The sequence below is a fragment of the Zootoca vivipara genome, chromosome 3 (genome assembly GCF_963506605.1).
Source record: "Zootoca vivipara chromosome 3, rZooViv1.1, whole genome shotgun sequence".
Lineage (NCBI taxonomy): Eukaryota > Metazoa > Chordata > Lepidosauria > Squamata > Lacertidae > Zootoca > Zootoca vivipara.
Window position 1 is genome coordinate 35,010,589 of NC_083278.1, and position 19,628 is coordinate 35,030,216.

General features: G+C 38.9%; 1 protein-coding gene across 2 annotated transcripts in view; it reads left to right on the forward strand.

The window, feature by feature from the left end:
• FAM135A (family with sequence similarity 135 member A) overlaps window positions 1-19,628 on the forward strand; it is a 51,871-nt gene that overhangs the window by 12,460 nt on the left and 19,783 nt on the right. For both annotated transcript variants that reach the window (XM_035109672.2, XM_035109670.2), the window contains exons 5-11: window positions 475-614; window positions 2,463-2,533; window positions 3,220-3,393; window positions 8,005-8,131; window positions 8,693-8,846; window positions 12,906-12,983; window positions 17,670-17,719. In XM_035109672.2, the coding sequence (XP_034965563.1) occupies window positions 475-614; window positions 2,463-2,533; window positions 3,220-3,393; window positions 8,005-8,131; window positions 8,693-8,846; window positions 12,906-12,983; window positions 17,670-17,719 (794 nt within the window). The remainder of the gene's footprint in view (window positions 1-474; window positions 615-2,462; window positions 2,534-3,219; window positions 3,394-8,004; window positions 8,132-8,692; window positions 8,847-12,905; window positions 12,984-17,669; window positions 17,720-19,628) is intronic.

The window sequence follows — 19,628 nt, forward strand, 5'->3', positions numbered from 1 at the left end:
GTTACTGAAAATTTAGTGGATCTTTTGAAAGGGAAAAAGTTGAAGTGTAAAAGTAGTTTTATACTGTGTTCCAGGTTCTCTTGGATTTACTTTTCATTAACCTGCAGCTTATTAGTTACTACCATCACTGCTTTTATACCTTGCCTGTAAATTTACACTGGCACAGGGAACCATAGCTGCCAAGTTTTCCCTTTTCTCGCGAGGAAGCCTATTCAGCATAAGGGAAAATCCCTGTAAAAAAGGGATAACTTGGCAGCTATGCAGGGAACTGGTTTGTAAGTTTCAAGTGTTTGAATGGACAGTCTTTTTAGAATACGCTATATGAATGACAAAACTAATTATTACAAATAACCATTTCTTAAAATGAAGCCAAAACATGTTTCAGTTGTCATTCTGTAAGTAGTTGTCATTCTGTAAGTAGACATAGAATTAGGATATTTTGAGCCTTGATTGCCTCTTATCCATATTCTTTAGGTGCTGATCTTGCTTTTCCAGCTTCAGTCCATGACAATGTAGTCTGCAGTAAAACCTTTCAAATTCTTTATAAAAATGAGGAAGTGTCTGTGGATGATGTTATGATCTTCAAAATTAAAATGCTGTTGGATGAAAGAAAGGTAATAGCATATATATTTAACTGTTAAAATAGCTTGACGAATTACCACACAATCAATCCTGTGTGCACCAGGAACAGCAACAGTAGATGTAGACATACAGTAAATGCTAATGTTGCATTGCTAACAGATACTCCCACAGCATCCCTGGGTGCTACAACATTGCACACCAATATTACCCATTAAAGGAAAGTAGCCAGTAAATATGCAGCAGCAGAATAATGCCATGACATTATCCTGCCCATGGCAAATACACTCCTTCAACAGGATACAAGAAAACTCCCAGGAATAGATGACAGTACAGTCTCCTATGGTCCCATTGAGTTGGAAGCATGTAGAGCTCTTCATTGATTTCCGTTGGTACTGCATTAACTTAGCACTTTTAGCACAAGTAGTGTTATGTCATTGTTGAAGGTTGGATTGACCCTGAGTGAGGTCAGAATTCTGACTAACTTCCACTTCTCTTCCAATATGCCCCCAATACACCCAATTCTTCCCTTTACCTTGGTTGGTCCACTGCAGATTCTTGTTGCCATTCAAAATGTTATGACAACATGAATTCCCTATTCCAATGTGGTTTTGGCCTCAACCAATACAAGAAGATTTAGCAGTGATCCCCTCTCTGCCTTGCAGACATGGGAGCATAGCATTAAAATAGGACCATTCTATATGAGCAGTTCCAGGACAAGATCTAGGATTCTCCTAGTCATCCAGGTGTTTTAAAACTTGATTAGTGTTCAAGACGGGGCGCGGGTGGCGCTGTGGGTTAAACCACAGAGCCTAGAGCTTGCCGATCAGAAGGTCGGCGGTTCGAATCCCCGCGACGGGGTGAGCTCCCGTTGCTCGGTCCCAGCTCCTGCCAACCTAGCAGTTCAAAAGCACGTCAAAGTGCAAGTAGATAAATAGGTACCACTCTGGCGGGAAGGTAAACGGTGTTTCCGCCGCAACCCCAGAGTCGGTCACGACTGGACCTTATGATCAGGGTCCCTTTACCTTTAGCTAGTGTTCAAGGAGAATAATTGCAGTTGACTGTTCTATCTGCCGTTCTTTTGTAAGATCTTTTATTACTGTATTGCAACTTATCATGCTCCACTCTGGAATTGATGAGAAATTAAGGGTGGTCTATTAATACTTTTTAGTACATTTTAGTGAATTTGGAATGCATGGCACAAGTGTGTTATTTATTTATTTATTTATTTATTTACACACAACCTTCTTGTGGTCCATAGACCCAAAATACACAGTACATTTAAAAATAATAATAATACATTGTCGCTGTTGATTTCATTTCAATTTTGGATTATTCCCCTGTATTCAAGCATGCATATCTGTAGTTACCTTCACACTGATTTGAAACCACTTTGTGTCCTTCCTAAAAGAGGCTCCTGGGACGCCAGAGAGACTTTCCTGGAACAACTCTTGGGTTGGAGCAACTAGCTAAAATGTTTTAAAATGTTTTAAGTGGTTCTAATTTTGGTTCCTCTGTTTTGTTTTTGTCGGGATGGTGTTGGTCAAATGTTTAGTTAGGGTTGGTGGTTATTGTAATTTGGGTATAACAGTAAACTGTTTATTATTGCTATTATTGTTGTTGTTATCAGTTTCTATTGATTTATTGGATTGTTTGTTGCTCGTATAGGATATTTTGTTATTTAATGTTTGATGTTTTGTTGTGTTTTTATATATGTTATAAGCTGCCCAGAGTGGCTGGGGAAACCCAGCAAGAAGGGTATGATATATATTTTTAAAAATATATATATATTAAATTAATAAGTCTGGAAGGATTGTATAGTAAAACTATAGTTTGTATTAATAACAATAATTTATAATTGTTCTTCTGAAATGCCTGTCTAGATTGAAGAGTCCCTGAATGAAATGAATTTCCTGCTCTCTTTAGATCTACACTTTACAGATACAGATTATTCGTAAGTTTAAAACTAAACATTCATATTCTTGCTATTTCTACTTTTAGAGAAATGGTTTTTGCTCAAAGTTCTTTGTGCATAAAGGAATTCTTTGTTTCAGTGTTGGTGGAAACTGAACCACATTATCATGTAGTGTTCCTCCTAATGTTAAAATAATGGGAAACTGGGATTGTGAAGTCAATGGATATACTGAAATTCCTTTAAGCAAAACAGCCCTTGATTTAGGCATGCACTTTCTAAAAGTTATTGAAGTTGTGGGTGGGTGGGGGACTATTTCTTTGAGAGGTTTTCCAAAGACAGATGCCTTTACTTGAATTTATTATATATTACATTTTGTTTCCATCTTAACAGATTTTTCCATCAGATGTTTATATAAAAATGATAGTCAAATTCTGTGCAGTTCCACATATGTAGGTTATATTGATTTCATTGTGAGTTAAACATGGGTAGTTATGTGCAAAATCCTCTTTATACAAAAATATTGAGATGTATAAGGGAGACTTGAGTTATTTCATTGGACAGAGCGCTACTAGTTTATTGCGGGTCCTGCATATAAAATAAATAGTTAGATCTTGATGGCTTTGCTTTATAGTAACAATGGTACAAGAGATTTGAAGCATTGATTTGCATTATTGTATTAAATTACTTTCAAAATGTTGGTTGTGATTATACTCTTTTTCTTTTAGGCCAGATGACCTGAGCACATTGCAGCTAATTAGCAGCAGAACACTAAAGTTGCACTTTACCTTAAACCGAGGCCTTCATCACTATGTCAATGTTATGTTTGATTACTTTCACCTTTCTGTCATCTCTGTTATAGTCCATGCCTCTTTAGTAGCTCTTCACCAACCATTAATAAGGTAATTTAATATTGATTTTATACTTTTTCAAATTTATCATTTAATAAAATGAAATAATTAACCCTGAGTATTATAAATATCAGTTCAATTTAATTGAAATTTCTGTTTCAGTTTTCTGTTGGAATAGAAAGAAGATGGTAAGCCCAGGAGCTACTGAATGATAAACCACACAACCATAACTGCTAGAAAAATCTCTGCCCTAGTTTTAATCAAGTAATGAAGTGATGCAGTTCATGATTATTTTAATGGGGCTTAGATTGGCTTGTTTACTTTGGTGGCCTAGGCTATGATAATCTTGCTTTTAGTGTTTTTAGTACAGGAATTGTGGCAGTGTTCTGGTTTATCTCTTTCTCTGGGATATTTTGTTAGGGGCAGAGTCCCTAGCCACCTTTCAGCCAGTCTGTGGAGTGATGTTGGATTGAATGGAGGCATCTCTCTGCCCAACCCTATTTGCCTCCCACCAAATCTGAGAGTAGGTAGAAGTGCCACTAGTGGGATCTCTACTAGCAGCAGCATGTAAAAAGCCCCAGAACTGGATGTTCCAAGGATGAAGCGAAGCTCAGTCTGTTTCTGGAAGCCAATATTATGTTTCCATTGTTAACAAGCAAGCAATCATATATGTACAACACCCACCAGTTGTACTTAACCTTCTCTGAGCAAGCTAACCAGCAGGCTAGCTCTTAAGATTCTATTTACGGTATCTTCAAGTTATCAGCATGGGGGGGTGCGGGCGGGCGCTAGGGGGTCTAAAGAATGGGAGAAAAGAGGAGGTTTACATGCAAGGGACAGTTGAAGGAAGGAGGAGGTACGGAAAAGGAGGGGAAGTGATAATGGTGCATGGGTGCACAATAAGGGAGAGGAGAAGGTGATCTGTGTACAGGAGAAAGTTGAAAAAAAGTAAGGAAGGAGCAGGGTGGATTTGATTTAAATCAAACTGATTTAAATCACGATTTAAATCACTAGTCAGTAAGGCTTGATTTAAATCATAGTTTTCTACATAAAGACTAATTCTTGCTGGTATAACTTTAATATGCAAGTAGATGAAGATTTTTAGAATAACAACTTTTCATATTAGTTTTTTATCCCCAGTTTAATAGGTTAATCATTCATATTTGGACAACTTTACTGTTGTACTTAGGAAGGAGAAAAATAATCATTACCTTAATAATAACAATTTAAATAGATTTATTCAACTGAAACAATAACATTACAGCATATGTTATTTGCTTAAACAAACATCCATGTTTGTTAACTAATTTGGCTAAACGAAAACAATATATATATATTTTAAGAAACTTAGACTGTCAGCCCAGCCTACACATGAAAAACTTAAATACTGTCCACTCCAAACAATCAGAAACATATTGTTTCTATTCTATTCACTGAACTTCTTGAAACTTAGCACTGAAGGGGTTGTTTCTGTATTCATAGGTTTGTAGAACAATAGGATTAAGGTCTTTTTCTCAACTCTGTTCATATTATAACATTTTTGCTGTGAAGAAGAGGCATGTGATCTCTGTTGAGTCAAATTCAGTTTTGAGAACTGCAAAAGTAAACCAAGCACCTGTGATAATATCTTGTAGGCAGAGAAACTGCCCAATAATCTTACAAAAAACTCTGAAAGCATGACATTGTGAATGGATTAATGGAATTTATTTACCCCAAAAATAAAACATATACAACCTTATTCTACATAATTAAAAAAACTAATCTTTATTTCATGATGGAATAACCTTTGGGTGGTAATATATTTTCCTCAAAAAGCATTTTATTTTTAAAAAATCCAATTTAAATAAAAAAAAATCGGATTTTTTTTATTTTTTTTTAAAAAAACATTGATTTTTGATTTTAGAAAAGGTATAGGAAGCATGGAAGTGGGATTGAGGATGAAAGCAAGGGCAAGAAATGTTCTGAAGAACAGGAGGAGATAGTAGCTTCATAATTGGGTACAAAGTGAAAAGGGTGCTTAATAGTTGCAATTTGCGGGAGGAGGAAGGTGCAAGGGGTTACCATAGGGATGTTTTTTGTGTGGGAGGCATGGACATGGTGGTGGAGGTCAAAATGAGTGCAAAGCGGAGCTGCAGAGTAGAAGAGTGAAATGGATTCAGAAATGTGGTTGGGAAGGTGAAAAGTGAGCTTAGCAGTTACATGGAGTAGGAAGGGGAAACTCTAGGGCAGTTGTTTTCTACCAGTGCGCCATGGCAGCCTGGGTGTCTTGAATGATAGTCGGGTGCCACGGACAACACTGGCCTCTGTCTCTCTTTCCTTCCTCCCTCCTCTGATGCCCTCTCACGTTTCTGCCTCTCAAAGGCTTGCACAGCTGTTTGTTGCAGCAGCCCTTGCTACAAGCTCACCAGGCGAATGGTATCTCTGGGCTCACTAGGGGTTTCTTCACAGGTTGGTTAAGGGAGCCGTGGCCCTAAAAAGGTTGAAAACCTCTGCTCTTGGTGTTGGGGTGGGGTGTTGGCAAGCAGAGTAAGCAAGGGAATAACCCCTAGTTTAAAACGTAAATGCTATAACATGCTTCATTTTTAGCGTAATAAAACACAAGCAGTGAAAGAGGCAAAATGAAAATTACTGTAAACACCTTAGCTCAGCCTTCAGCAACCTGACACTCTCCCCAGATATTTCAGACTACAACTCCTTATCAGTCTCATCCAGTACAGCACTGGCTGTGGCTGATGGGCATTGTCCAAAATGTTTGGAGGGTGACAGCTCAGAGAAGGCTGCGTTAACTCTTCAAAAGGATTCCCCCCTGCCCTTTAGAATACAGTTTGTGTGTTTCCTTTTGTAACACAGCCATTTGTGCCACAGATTAGTAGGAGAAAGGAATAGTGGATTGCTGGAAGGAGAAGAATCTTCTTATCCAGAATTGGAAGCTAGAAGGGTTAGCTGTTGGCTATGGTTAGTGGCAAATGGAGAAGAGTTGCCTCTCCTGGATGGTGTTAGTGCTTTTGCTGTGTATTGCCATTTCTATTCTTGGCAAAGGTCTGTCCATCTGTTGAGGTTCTTCTGTTATGGTGGTAGTAATGTCTTCTTCTGATTTTATGGTTTCTTCGGAAGTTGTCCTAACGCAGTTAAAATGTTCTGCTTGCTAAATGTGGTGGAAAGGAAACAAATAATAGTGATGGTATTCTTCCCTGATCATTCTTCCCATATACAATACACTTCTCTTACACTGAATGTGTTGATCGAGGATTACATGAAAGGTCTTGCAGTAGAAGGAGTGTGGATTTGGAGTCTACCAAAGTCACAATCCCACACAGGCAACAAAATGTGTGTCTACTCCTGGGTTAGACTAGGAATGTATGAGTGTAATGGACAAACAAGGAGATGGTGCTTGGGCTGTATTTGCTACTATAGCTTGCACATTCTCACTGCACAACTTTCCCGTCAGATCCTAAACTGGAGGTAAAAGTGTGTGAGCCTAATGTCCATAGCTGTGCTTGCTTATTGCTACTCTAGCTGATTGTGCTAATTTAACTTAGCATATATGGTATAATTGGAGTGCACTGTACCCTTACTGCATTTCATCTTTGAATTCTCTTAAAGTTGCTTAAGTCCTTGTTTTTGTCTTAACAAAATACAACCAAAAATGGTTGGAACTGTTTGATCTACAAGCAAAAGGAAGGATAAGTGATACTTAATTTCTCTGCTGTGATAATGAAAACATATTTCTGCCACTGCTTTGCTTTACAAGTCCTGGAAGACGCTATACGAGATTCTTTCTGCACAGCGCTTTATTTAGAAGCTGTAAATTTTAGGCAGTAAATGTAAATAAGACTCTGCATCTTCTTGCATGTGATGCATTTTTAAAAACTAAATCTAAAATTAGAGATATATATTTGAGTGTGATTTTTCTTCTTCTGTGTCTTCCAACTGCCCCTCCCCTCCCGGCATATGTCTGCTTACCAGGCTCTGGGAAGGTTTCACAAGGGCCCTAGGAAGATGCTGTCTTGCTTACTGGGCTTTGGAAAGGAAGTGTGAGGGTTCTGGGAGCATTCCGGGACTTCCCAGAGCCCAATAAACAAGGAAAACCAGCTGGATGCATGGGTTATGGAGAAATAAATAAATGGAGAGTAGAGAACAGTGGGTTTCCTCCACTCTTTATTTATTCCTCCCCGCATTAAAGGTTGCGCTCATGTATGTAAAGTGAGCATAAGTTGCAGACCCTCTGCTTAGAGATACATACACCCCTTGCCATATCAATAACTGCTTTTGAAAGCCACATTAATTTCAAAAATGGTTCGCCTTGTGGTATGGGTGCTGCTGTAACCCCAAGTGATCATCAGTACCCAATATCACTTACACAGGTTTTTAGATTCCAGCCAGTGTTTTCAGTTCGTTCACCTTCCAAATTATACTTGCAAACTTTCTACCGGTACATTTCTTATCAGAATCTGCCTTCTAGATTCTAGGAGGTACACTGGCATGTAGGTCCAGTTGCAGCAGACACCTAAAAGAATATGTTGGGTTATGGCTTAAAATGATGCTCTGTGTTCTTCGCCCATGTGTCTCTAATTTACCTTGCATTTCTATTCTGAATTTTGTTTTCTCCTCTGTCCCTCTCTCACACATTTATTTTTCTTTCTTTCTTCCCCTTTTTTTTAGCTTTCCTCGTCCTGTCAAAAATACTTGGCTAAACAGAAATGCACCTGCACAGAACAGGGATTCTGTGATTCCCTCTCTTGAAAGTGTTGTTTTTGGCAGCAATTACACCAAACAATTATCAGCTGATGTAAGATTGTAATTGTTGTTTTTATTTATTTTTTAATTGCTGAAAGAAATGATAAATATTTAACAATCTTATTTTTAACACATAAAGCGTTTGTATCTCAGTGCTGTGGTTGCACAAAATGAATGTGTTTGTCAAGAATTGGGCATTTTAGAACATTACTTGAAGTGTTGACTACTTTTCAGTGATATTGCTTAATACAGTTTTACAGTGTCAAAGTATTGTATTCTTAAATACACTGAGGTTTTTTCTTTAAGTATTTACTTGAAAGTCCTATTGAAAAAGTAGCATGGTACAGGATTGCAGCCTTCAGCCCTGGATGTGCATGGAAATGTTTTCTTATTCTCTGTCCAATAGCAGTTCCTCATTGCTGCTGCTCTGGAGGTAAAAATTGCCCCAGTCTTAGGGGAGCTTCTTGTAGATGGGCATGGAAGGCTACCACCAGAAGTGGGGAGCAAAATGCTGTGTTTAGACATAAATTTTTGTGACCTGTCCTTAATCTTTAAATGTAATTTTGCTGTAACTGTTAGTGCTGAATTGATAACTTTTCAAATCTATTTTTAGGGCTGCAGTTTTATAATAGCAGAGACTTTCTTGAATCATGCTTACAATCTCCACCGTACACTTTGTGCCAGTTTGCTGATTGCATTCAAAGGATTACATAGCTATTTCACCACTTTATCAAAAGAGCTGCCTTCCTGTCTGAAATTAGATGCAGGTATGTGAAATAAATACTTTATTTGCTTCTATATGTCTCAGCAAGCACTTTTTATAGTACTAGATGTCTGCAGCATATCTGGTATTAGTTCAGCAGATAGTATAAACATGAACTCTGTTTTCTGCCCTCATATTTAATATATTGCACAGATTGTCTTTTATTTTTGTTTGTTCTTCTTGACTTAAGATTTTCCCTGTTTCTTTTACCTTTAAGAATAAAATACCTAAAGTGCAATACGCTAGAATAAAAGGTTAAAACAGTTGTGTTGAATGGTAAACCTATATCTGTACTTAGTGGTCTGGTTTGCACATAACACTAAGCCATGGTTTGTCTAAACAACTGAACTTAGCCCTGCAGACTAACCATTGTTTTCTAGGAACAAACCTATGTAAAGCCATGGTTTGTTGTTGGATTACAAACTGTTGTTTGTTTTAACTATGGTTTGGAATGATGTAAAAATGCAGCAGCTTTTCTTAACCATGGTTTATTTTGACATTCCACCCTAGATGCTTGCAGGCTGCAGAAGCACAAGGCAAAAGCAGCTGGAAAACAAACTTACGTTTTGGATAAAAAAATTCATAGTTTGTTGCCTTTTCTCTTGAGATAGATCATGATTTGCTGAAAGAAATCATGATTAAAACAAACCATGGCTTAGCGTTATGTGTAAAAACAACCATTATCTATAATTTATATTAGCTATGCTCACTTATAAAGCACTGTGCTGTCAATATTGGTTTGAGACCACAAGGGTGAATCTTTAGTTAAGAATTACAAGACAAAAAAGAAAAAAAACATGCTAGCTGTTCTGTACACATTTAAAAGTCTTCAATTGCTTATACCAGGGTAGCATATTTATCAAAAATTTAGAGTGGCGGAAGTTAAGGCTTTAATATAAACTATGAGTGGAATTCATCATTGGGCTACGATGAATGTTCTATCTGTGCTAGCATTGCAGCTTGCCAGATGGAAGAATGCCCCCTCTCTTCCCACCACATACTCTTCTGAGGGTTCACTCAACCCCCCCATCCTGGCCACTGTTGGTGGATTCAGGAAGAAGAGAGGGGTTTAAACCCTGTTGAGCAAATGGAAGTCCTTACTCAGGGCTCTGCCCAAAATACATAAAAAAGAAGTATTGTTTTTTGTTCTGTTTTTTGATACATTGGCTTAATTCTAAATACTCCAACTAAGTATTTATTGACTAGACCAGTGTTTTTCAAGGTATCTGATGTGGTGGATTGGCATGTTCCCCCTTCCCCCTGCAAGTGTCAGGGACTGATACCATATTTGGTACCTGATGCATCCCACCCAACCAGGGCTGTGGTGGAGTTACTGGGATCAATGACCGAAAAGGTCTGTGAACCCGCATTTTGGGTAGCACTGGAATAGATATGACATATGAGAAGCCCAATTTATTTTTGCAGTTTCTTAACACAATAGCTTGTACAACTATCATTTTGAAAACGGGTTTTGAGAGGACTTGAGGTAAGCCAAGAAGAGCATCTCTCTAGAGTTAACAGCTAAACTTTGATCATAAAACATTATTGTATTGCACGAGTACTTCCTTCCCCTTTCTCTGCTTTTAGCCACCTCCTTACCCTTACCAAACAAGACAATTAGGCTCCACTTTAAACTTTGAGAGGATGAAAATGTGACTTGTGGTTCAGTTTGAAAAAAGAGAAACTTATAGGTGTGCTTATAATATTACCGTATATGCTGGCGTATAAGGCGACTGGGCGTATAAGACGACCCCTTACTTTTCAAGTTAAAATATAGAATTTGGGATGTACTCCAGCCCTTTTTTGGCGGGGAGGGGAGGGGAGGCTGTCTTCTCCAGCACTCAAGTCTGCAGCCGGGGAAATGGTGGTTTGTTTGTTTGCTTGCTTGCTTAGTTATTGAGAGGGGGAAAGAAGCCAGCGAAAGGAGAGATAGAGAAGCAGAGACATCGATCAAAAGGAGGGAGGGGGAGAGGGAGAGGGAGGCAGAGACATCGAGCAAAAGAAACCATAGAGAGGATAGTGATAGAGGGGCAGAGACATCGGAGGCTCACACAGCCAGCGAAAGACGCTGAGCAGCAGTGAAAGAGAGAGCGAGAGACGGAGAGATCCCTTTGCTTTGCGCTGACAAAAAGAGAAGAGGCAGCAGCTTGACACCAATGAAATACACAAAACTGTATCTCTGCGCTGATCCAGGTCACAAAGCCATGAGGGAGCCATTCTCCCTGGCGGGGAGCAGCCCCCTCCCGAGCGCGCTTCTTTGTGTTCATATGGTCACTGCATACAGTGGGAATGCGGCCGTTTTTGAGCTCCCCCCACCGTATGCGGTGACTGCAGATTCTTGGACCCAGCGTATAAGATGGGCCCCCAACTTTTGAAAAAAATTTCCTGGGTTCAAAAGCCGTCTAATACGCCAGTATATACGGTACTTACCTGCACAGAAGTGATGGCTTTATATTGGGTCCTCCTGGTTCTTCAGCAACACAAAATAGTTGTAGCTATATCACACACACATCCAGCATGAGCTCAGATACCTTTGGCTTTAATTAAAATAATCATCAAAAGTTTAGTCATTCTTTATCAATACGCTGAAACCTACTAAGTTATGTTGCATATTATAGTCCATGGGAGTTTAATTCCATCATCAAAAGGACATACAGATGCTTCTAAGCCTTATCACTTGATTGATCATACAGCTTCACCCAAGGAATTGATTAATAAAATAATGCAAAATTTAAAAAGACTTTAACTCGAGGGGTGACAAAAAGAAATTACAAGATTTTATTGATGATTATAGTCCCCACTATTCTTTTAATACATTGTCCCTGTTTACACCTGTGCCTAATTTGAGTCCAGCTGCTCTAGTGCTGCTGCACATCTCAGAATGCAGTGTTTAGTATGCAAACCAGGATGTCACTTTCTGTGGGGTAATGACCCCTGTTATTCATGTGATACCATATAGGTCTCTTGCCTGTTGCATAGTAAGGCAAGTTTCTACACCTCTTGCACAATAGTGGTTTACATGCCCTGTTTGTGCTTGTGAATTGTGTCTATATTAGAATTTAGTCTATATTGGACTAAAAAGTGTATTTCACCGGTAGCAGATATACAAAAAAACCTATTCAAACAGTGCTTCTCTGTAAGAATTTAATCAAGCCCACATGTTGCATTAGCAAATTACTAAACTGTTTTGAAAAAGGGAACTTCTAAGTAGAAAGGGCTTTCAATGTATGCTTCCATTGCTGACAGTTTCTGTTTTTAATATTCTATTTGTGAATTTTTGAAATTTTTGTTATTGAATATTTTAATTTGGCCTATGTATTTTACAAAAGTGTTTAATGCCTTAGTTACATGCACTAATACTACTAATATGATTCTAAGCAAATATGTTTTTAAAACTATGAAATTGCATCTAGTATTGTTGCATCTGTGTAAGTCTGAATGAAGTCATTGGGGCATACTCACATGCAACTGTGTACAGCATTGTAGTAACTAAAAATAATCTTATGAATGCCTTTTGCAAGATGATCTAACTATTGTGTTTATTAGTTATAAGCTATATAGAATCTTCTCTTGGAAAAAATAGCTTTCAAAATAATGAGATTCAAATGGGATTCTTGGGAAAAATAATTCTAAAATCCTATTTAAATTTCAGGAAAAAACCTTGCTTTTCTTTTCTTTTGACTTGCTATTCTCTGTCTTTCCTTTTGCCTTCCATTTACTTATTTATCTGATGTACATTTTTATTTCAAAATTGACTTTTTAAATAATTTATTAAATAAAATATGCATCATACATAACAGAAATTGTTAGCATTTGGGCAATCATGATTTAACAAATGAAAACCCAAACAGGTGATAAGAATCCAATAAATTCATAATGTACATCATCCAGAACTCCTTATCTAGAACTTTCCTAAAGTCTCTTCTTTAATTTTTCTCATCTAATTGCACTAATTACTAGGTGAGTGATAAAACTTTCTTACTAACTTTAAGGATAATAATAATAAAACACAGGTGGAAAAAGGAGTGTAGTAACTAGTCGTGTGTACAATCCTTATAACTAGCCAAGCCCAGCATGCAGGTCCTTTATGAACGCCTCCTCAGAAGAAAATATCTACGAATCCAGGGACACGCCTATATAGGTATGTTGTTTTATTAAGCGGCTTAACCAATTAGGATTTGTTATAATAAAACATCATAGCTTTTTGTTTGTAAATAATTCCTTATAATTCATGTTTAAACAGGAGCAAAGAACCCAAAGATGCTATCCACACCTTGTGTAAAAGGGCTCTTAACTTTATTCAAATTAAGGTTGTATACAGCTCTATCTGGCCTTTGAAGTGCTGATTAAATGAGCTCATTTCACTGGTAGTTCAGTTAGCCTCTTGTTAATAAACCAAAAATGATTGCATAGTGTGATATATTCTGTTGTGTGGTAACATAATAGTATAGATTTAAGTTCTAAGAGCTAATATTTAATACCTGGTTTCTGTTTTGGAAGAAAAATATATTGGGCCTCATATTCTTGCTCCCTCTATCTCTTAGGTAGCCTTTGATGAAAGCTTGTATTTTGCTACCATCTTTATAATTGAACATCAGCATGCCTATAACCTCCTTAGTTAGCTAGAAGATGTGGTAGCTGCTGTTGATTAGTTAAATCACAAAAAGAAACATACTTTTAGAATTATTTAGATTGGTTTAACAGCCTGTGAATATAGTTGTGTTTTAGAGTATGTTCCCCCTTCGTATGAGTAGAGGCAGGCCCATGTAGGGCAGGTATAGCCAGACTTCGGAGGGCTAAACTTGTCAGGGAACCCCACCAGGAACCGCCTGCTTTTTTGTTTGAGTTTATAACTTTATTCTAACAAGACTCCTGCCCCAGGCCTCAGACAAACTCTGCAGGTGCCTGAGTAGAGGGATTATCATGGGGTCTAACAGAATATTCTGTATGTGTTGGCCTTTAGCCAGAATGAGAGCCTAGTGTGTGTTCTATTCCCTCTGCCCCCAGTCCTCCCTCTCAATCTAGCAGTGGTCAGGTGTTTAAATGAGTTCAGACCAAATCCTTGGCCACAACTGAATGAGCAAATGGAAAGCAAACTACCTGACCAATGGAAAGCAAACAGAACAACCTTTCTGGGTAGTGGCTGATGCAATGTGTGAACATAATTTACAAGGGCAAAGGAGGGCTGTATTGGCCCTTATTGGCAATCCCTCTGCATGGAGCTCCACTCATGCAAAGCCAGTTGGTGCTTCTTTGTTTAAATAATAATAATCAAAATATTCTGCACAAAGGAACTACCGCCAGATGAATTCTATAGCCATGTGGATAGGTAATTGATTTTTTGTTATGATGGGAACTAATCTACCCCAGGAGTAGCATGTTTTTCTTGTATATTTTTTTGAAGAATAATTTTTTTAGCTGGAGGGTAAAATCACTTGCCCATATACTTTGATGTCAAGGTATGTCAGGAATAAACATGGAGTAGCACTAATTGTTTTCTTAACTAACTGAATTCGTATGGCTGTATGTGGAACTGTAAACTACAGAATTCTTTCATGGGTTATATGTATATGGGATGATATTTTAGAAAACATAAAGATTTATTACAAAATCTATACAAATATTTAAAAGTCAGGTGTTGTTTTTAAATGAATCAATGCCATGTTAGTACTATACAGAAGGACCACATTCTTCATGAACAGTGTTTGGGGGGCTTGGATGCCAGTGTTGGGTGGGACCAAAGGCAAAAACTGGCAGAACAGCAGATGTAGCTCTTACCTTTGTTCGGAAGGCTAAATTCCTGCTAAGCAAAAGTCAGAGATTCCTGCATACGCACACAAACACACACTTCTATCCTCCACACAGGCAAGCAAGAGGCATTGACACAGTTCATGAACATGTCCAAGTTAGGCAAAAGTAGTTGAGAATGGCAGGGTGCAGCACTGGTGAGGAGTGTGATTTACAGAAAGATCCAAGGGCCAAACAGAGAGATAGAGAGATTTGGCCCCCAGACCTAAGGTTCCCCACTTTTGGCATTAAAGGAATATGTGTGCACTCCTAGTTACGCTTAAGTTTCTCCTTGTATAATACTAATATTTATTAAATTTGTATACTGCCCTAGGCCCGCACATCTCAGGTCAGAAGAGCTAAATGTGGCACTTAGGGAAACTGTAGTGTGTGTTAACATTCTGTAGTCCATACTAGAATCTCACATCAGTCTCATAATGAGAAACTGAGGCCTTTCTCCAGGTCCCCCCTCTAAGAGAAGTTTGGTAGTAACAAGGGAGAGGGTCTTCAGTTGTGGGTCCATATTTATGGAATGCGCTTCCCGGCACATGTTCCTTTGTTAACATTTTTTTGACTCCAGGTAAGGGCTTGCCTTATTTCACAAGCTTTTGATATTGACCAATGTGAAACTTTCATTGAAATTCTTTTCAGAATATAAGTGTTTCTTATTAAACACTTGTATCCAAAATAGTTTTAACTAACAGTAACTTTAGTTAAGATTTATTTTCCAGGAGTTTATTTCTAGGTGGAAAAATACTCAGGAAAGAATACTTAGATAGGGAAGGTGGAACAAAAATGACGCAATCTATATTGGAATACAAAAATTGAATGAAAGGCTAAGCTGTTGGGGTTTTTTTTACTCTCCAAGAAAAGAGTAACATTTGACTAGGCCAGGCATAGGCAACCTTGGCTCTCCAGATGTTTTGTAACTACAACTCCCATGATCCCTAGCTAACAGGGCCAGTGGTCAGGGATCATGGGAGTTGTAGTTACAAAACATCTGGAGAGGCAAGGTTGCCTATGCCTGGACTAGGCAGATACATTTCTCAAAGGATGGTCAGTGTTGTTTGTTCAATTTTAAAAATAAATTGAATGGGAGAACTTTGGGGCAGAAGAGGGGTGGTGATTTAAAGCTATAGTAAATTAATTTTTAAACAAATATACTTAATGCTGTAACTAATCTCCAAAGCTCCCTTTTCATATTTAATTTAACACAGACCACGTTCTTTATTTCATGCCTTTTAATTAATTTTGGAAAAAACCTAGGAAATTCATGTTGACTGTGTGCCACAGACACTCTGCTATTAATATGATTATCTATACTGCACTTAAGATCAGAATTTTATTTTATTTTTTAAAAAATCAGCTTAAATATAATGTTGTGAATCCTGACTTGCCCTACTGCAAATGGAAGGGACTGATTCAGCAGAAACTCATGGGAGCAGAAGTGGGAGAAGCTGTTTTCACTAATTCCCACTGCAGTCCCCCCATTTTCCACACTGTTTGAGAAGGTCCCCTAAGCTTCTTGAACAGATTGTCGGTAGGAAGGAAAAATCAGTGTCTCCTTCTCCCTCCCCCTAGTGGGAGTCTGACATGAAAATTGCTCTACTCTTAGGAACTTATGATCCAATCCAAAGTGTAATAGTAATGCCTCCGCTTGACTTTTCCTATATGTCCTAATCACCCATCCCAATATTTCAGCATATTTAAATGTAAAACCTTTTTATTTTAAATGCAAGATCTAAATTTTCCAGATCACCCAGTAAAGGTAGCTGTCTTGACTCAAAAGGAAAAATGCAAAAATCAGGGAACCTTTATTGGGTCACCCAAAACATTACAAAATAGTGAACAACCTTTGGTGTTCTACAGAACTCTTCATCACGTTAGATATTTAAAAAAAGAGGTGTATGGAGGAAAGAGGGAGGGAGGTTTGGATGAACTGTTGCATTGTTCCCTTTCCATCCTTAGATGAAACATCCAGGTTTCTTGTTAGGTGGAGAACAGGCTTAAAGAAACTAACTGGTAGGTAGTCCTTTACATTAATAGGGATATAGATTTATCTCAGCTGGTGTGCAAGATTAAAAGATGGTCAACAGAACAGCTGTTTGAGGGAATGTTTCCTCAGAGAATAAAGCCTTCTATTCAGGTATATAAGATCCTCTTCCTCTAGTTTTTGTACGTTTAAATTTGGTGTTTTCCATTTCACACAAAAGGTTTTAGCAGTATTGGCCATTAAGACAAAATCCATATCATGGCCGTACCTTTATTGTTATAAAATTGGCTGCTTTATTTTCAGAGATGGGGACTCTGCTGTTAGTATGTTTCCTTCCAAGGAAGCTGCAATGCAATATGATACCTGCATGGCATCTAAAAAGGACCTCATCTGAATGTCTGCTTCCTCTCACACTCCACCTTAAGATTCTTACCAGATGTACTTGAATGGATTGAATACCAACCAGGAAACAATATCTTTCTCTCCCTTTTGCCTTGCAATTTTTTTTAACATTTAACCTGATGAAGGATTCTATAAAACTCAAAATATTGCATTCTGTATTCTATTTTGTGACTTTTGAGTAGGCCTAATAGAGGTATTGCCCTAATATGGATTGTTGGAATTCTTTCGAGTTTGCTTTCTCCAGCAAGATTTTCATTGTAAATTGGAAGTGGTCTAAATTTTGTTTGTGTGTTCAGTTTCATTGTGTTGCTTTTTGGAAGTCTTTCTAAAATATACACTCAAAAGAGGTGCAAGTGTACATTCATGTACCTTATCTATGGTCTAGTAACATTTAAAATAGTGTTTTAATAAATGTGGTTATGAGAACTTGCTTGCAAAACCAGAAGGATTTTGTTCTTAGCTGAACTCTCAGCTGGGAAATTTACTGGATTTCACATTGACTACAGTATTTAAGGAACTTCCAAGACAACCAAAAAGCTTTGTTTTAAAAATTGAACTGATTTGAATGGGATCTCCCTCTGCAATTTATAAAATGTAGCTTAAAATTTAGGAATATTCATTTTCCATACACTCTAATCTTTTCAGAGAATATAGATGTAGAAGCACGCCTGTCAGAACTCTGTGAAGAAATAAAGGTATTTTTTCTCTGATCCATGTAAATCTTAACTCACAGCTTGCTTGCTTGCTTTCATTTCAGGGTTTTTTTTCCAGATGTTAGATACTGTTTTAAATACCGTGTTTCTCACATTATAAAACATCCCTACAAAATAAGGCATGGCAGGATTTTTCTGAGGTGGCAAAATATAAGGCATACCTCGAAAATAAGCCATACCGCAGGTCTGTGGCAAAGAAGAGGAAAAGGAAGGGGGCTGCTCGGAACCGGATGCTGCTGCTGCGTTAACCCCCGGGACCTGGCTGCAGCCTTTGCGCGCAGCGCGCGAAGCCCCGGGACCCGGCAGGACCCTCAGCGCACAGTGCACGAAGCCCCGGGACCCGGGTGCAGCCTTTGCGCGCGGCGCGCGAAACCCCAGGACCCGGGTGCAGCCTTTGCGCGTGCCGCGCAAAGCCCCAGGACCCGGGTGCAGCCTTTTCGCGCGCCGCGCGAAGCCCCGGGACGCGGATGTAGCCTTTGCACGCGCCGCGCAAAGCCCCGGGACCTGGATGCAGCCTTTGCGCGCGCCGCGTGAAGCCCCGGGACCCGGATGCAGCCTTTGCACGCGCCGCGCGAAGCCCCACTTGCAGACAGGCAAGCGCGTGAACGAACGAGGGAGGTGAGGAAATGGCCAGGAGAGGTTTCCCACCCACCCCTCCTCCTCCCTCGGCCTTCACATACGGTAGCTGGGCAGCCAGTCACCGGCTCTAACTACGGTATGGACTTTTTACCTCAGGCGGGGAAATGGGGTGGGGGTCGGTTGGCAGCGAGGGAGGGGCGGAAGGCAAAGCGGGTTGAGGATGTGCGCCCGGCTGAGGCGCAGGCATGGGGGGGGGGGAGAGAGCAGCAAACGTTTCCTCAGGCGATCCGAAATAGCAGGGTGACTCCCTTGCCTGCCTGCCTGACTCAATCAACTCAGCAAAACCACCTCCGCTCCCCAGCTCACTGCCCGGTGTGGGAGCGAGAGGACACACACTTGCAACAGGACACACAAAACACGATAGTGGGGGGGAGCTACTGCACTACCCATGTACTGTAATAAAAATAAGACATCCCTTGAAAATAAGCCATGGTGTGTTTTTTTGAGGAAAAAATAAATATAAGACATGTCTTATAATATGAGAAACACGGTAGCTAACTGTGGTTCTAAAGAATTAATTTTTATTTGCATTATTTCATAGATACGTGGATATGAGTACTCTGGTAGACATACTTTGCCTAATGAGCTTTTGACAGAGTCTTTCTACAAAGGCTCCTATGCAAGCTTGGCAGTCATGGGATAAGAAAAGAGGTCTTCTTACAAACTGAACTGGTTAAAAAGGCTCTAAGAGGAACAAGTAGTTCTTGTGGTGGAAGGAAATAAGCACTGGTCTCACCTAAGGATTTGTTTGGGGCTTATAGTACTGTATGTTAGAAATGTAACTAATTCATAAATGATGTGGAAGTATGAGCAGTGAGACAGATGACACCAAATTCTGAAGGATAGTGAAAAATCCAAATTGCTACAAAATGCCATGTGAGCTAGCCAGTATAAACTGATGCACTTTGGGGCGAAAGCTACCTTATATACATGTATGTACAGTGATAAGATTGAACCTATGGTGGCTATCCAGGAGACCATGGGGTGGTTTATAAGCAACTCAATGTAGAAATCAATAGCAGCTGTGGAAAAGGCAAATCACATTCTAAGGATTATAAAGAAAATAACTGAAAATAAAAGGGCCAGTATAAACACATCTATCTACTCCTACTGTATGTTATGGTTACAGCTGGAATACTGTGTTCTGGTCACACCATCTATAAAAGGATATTGCAGAATGGCAAAAGGTTCAGAAAAGAGCAACCCTAAATAATTACATGATGGGGGCACCTTTGTTATCAGGAAAATTAAA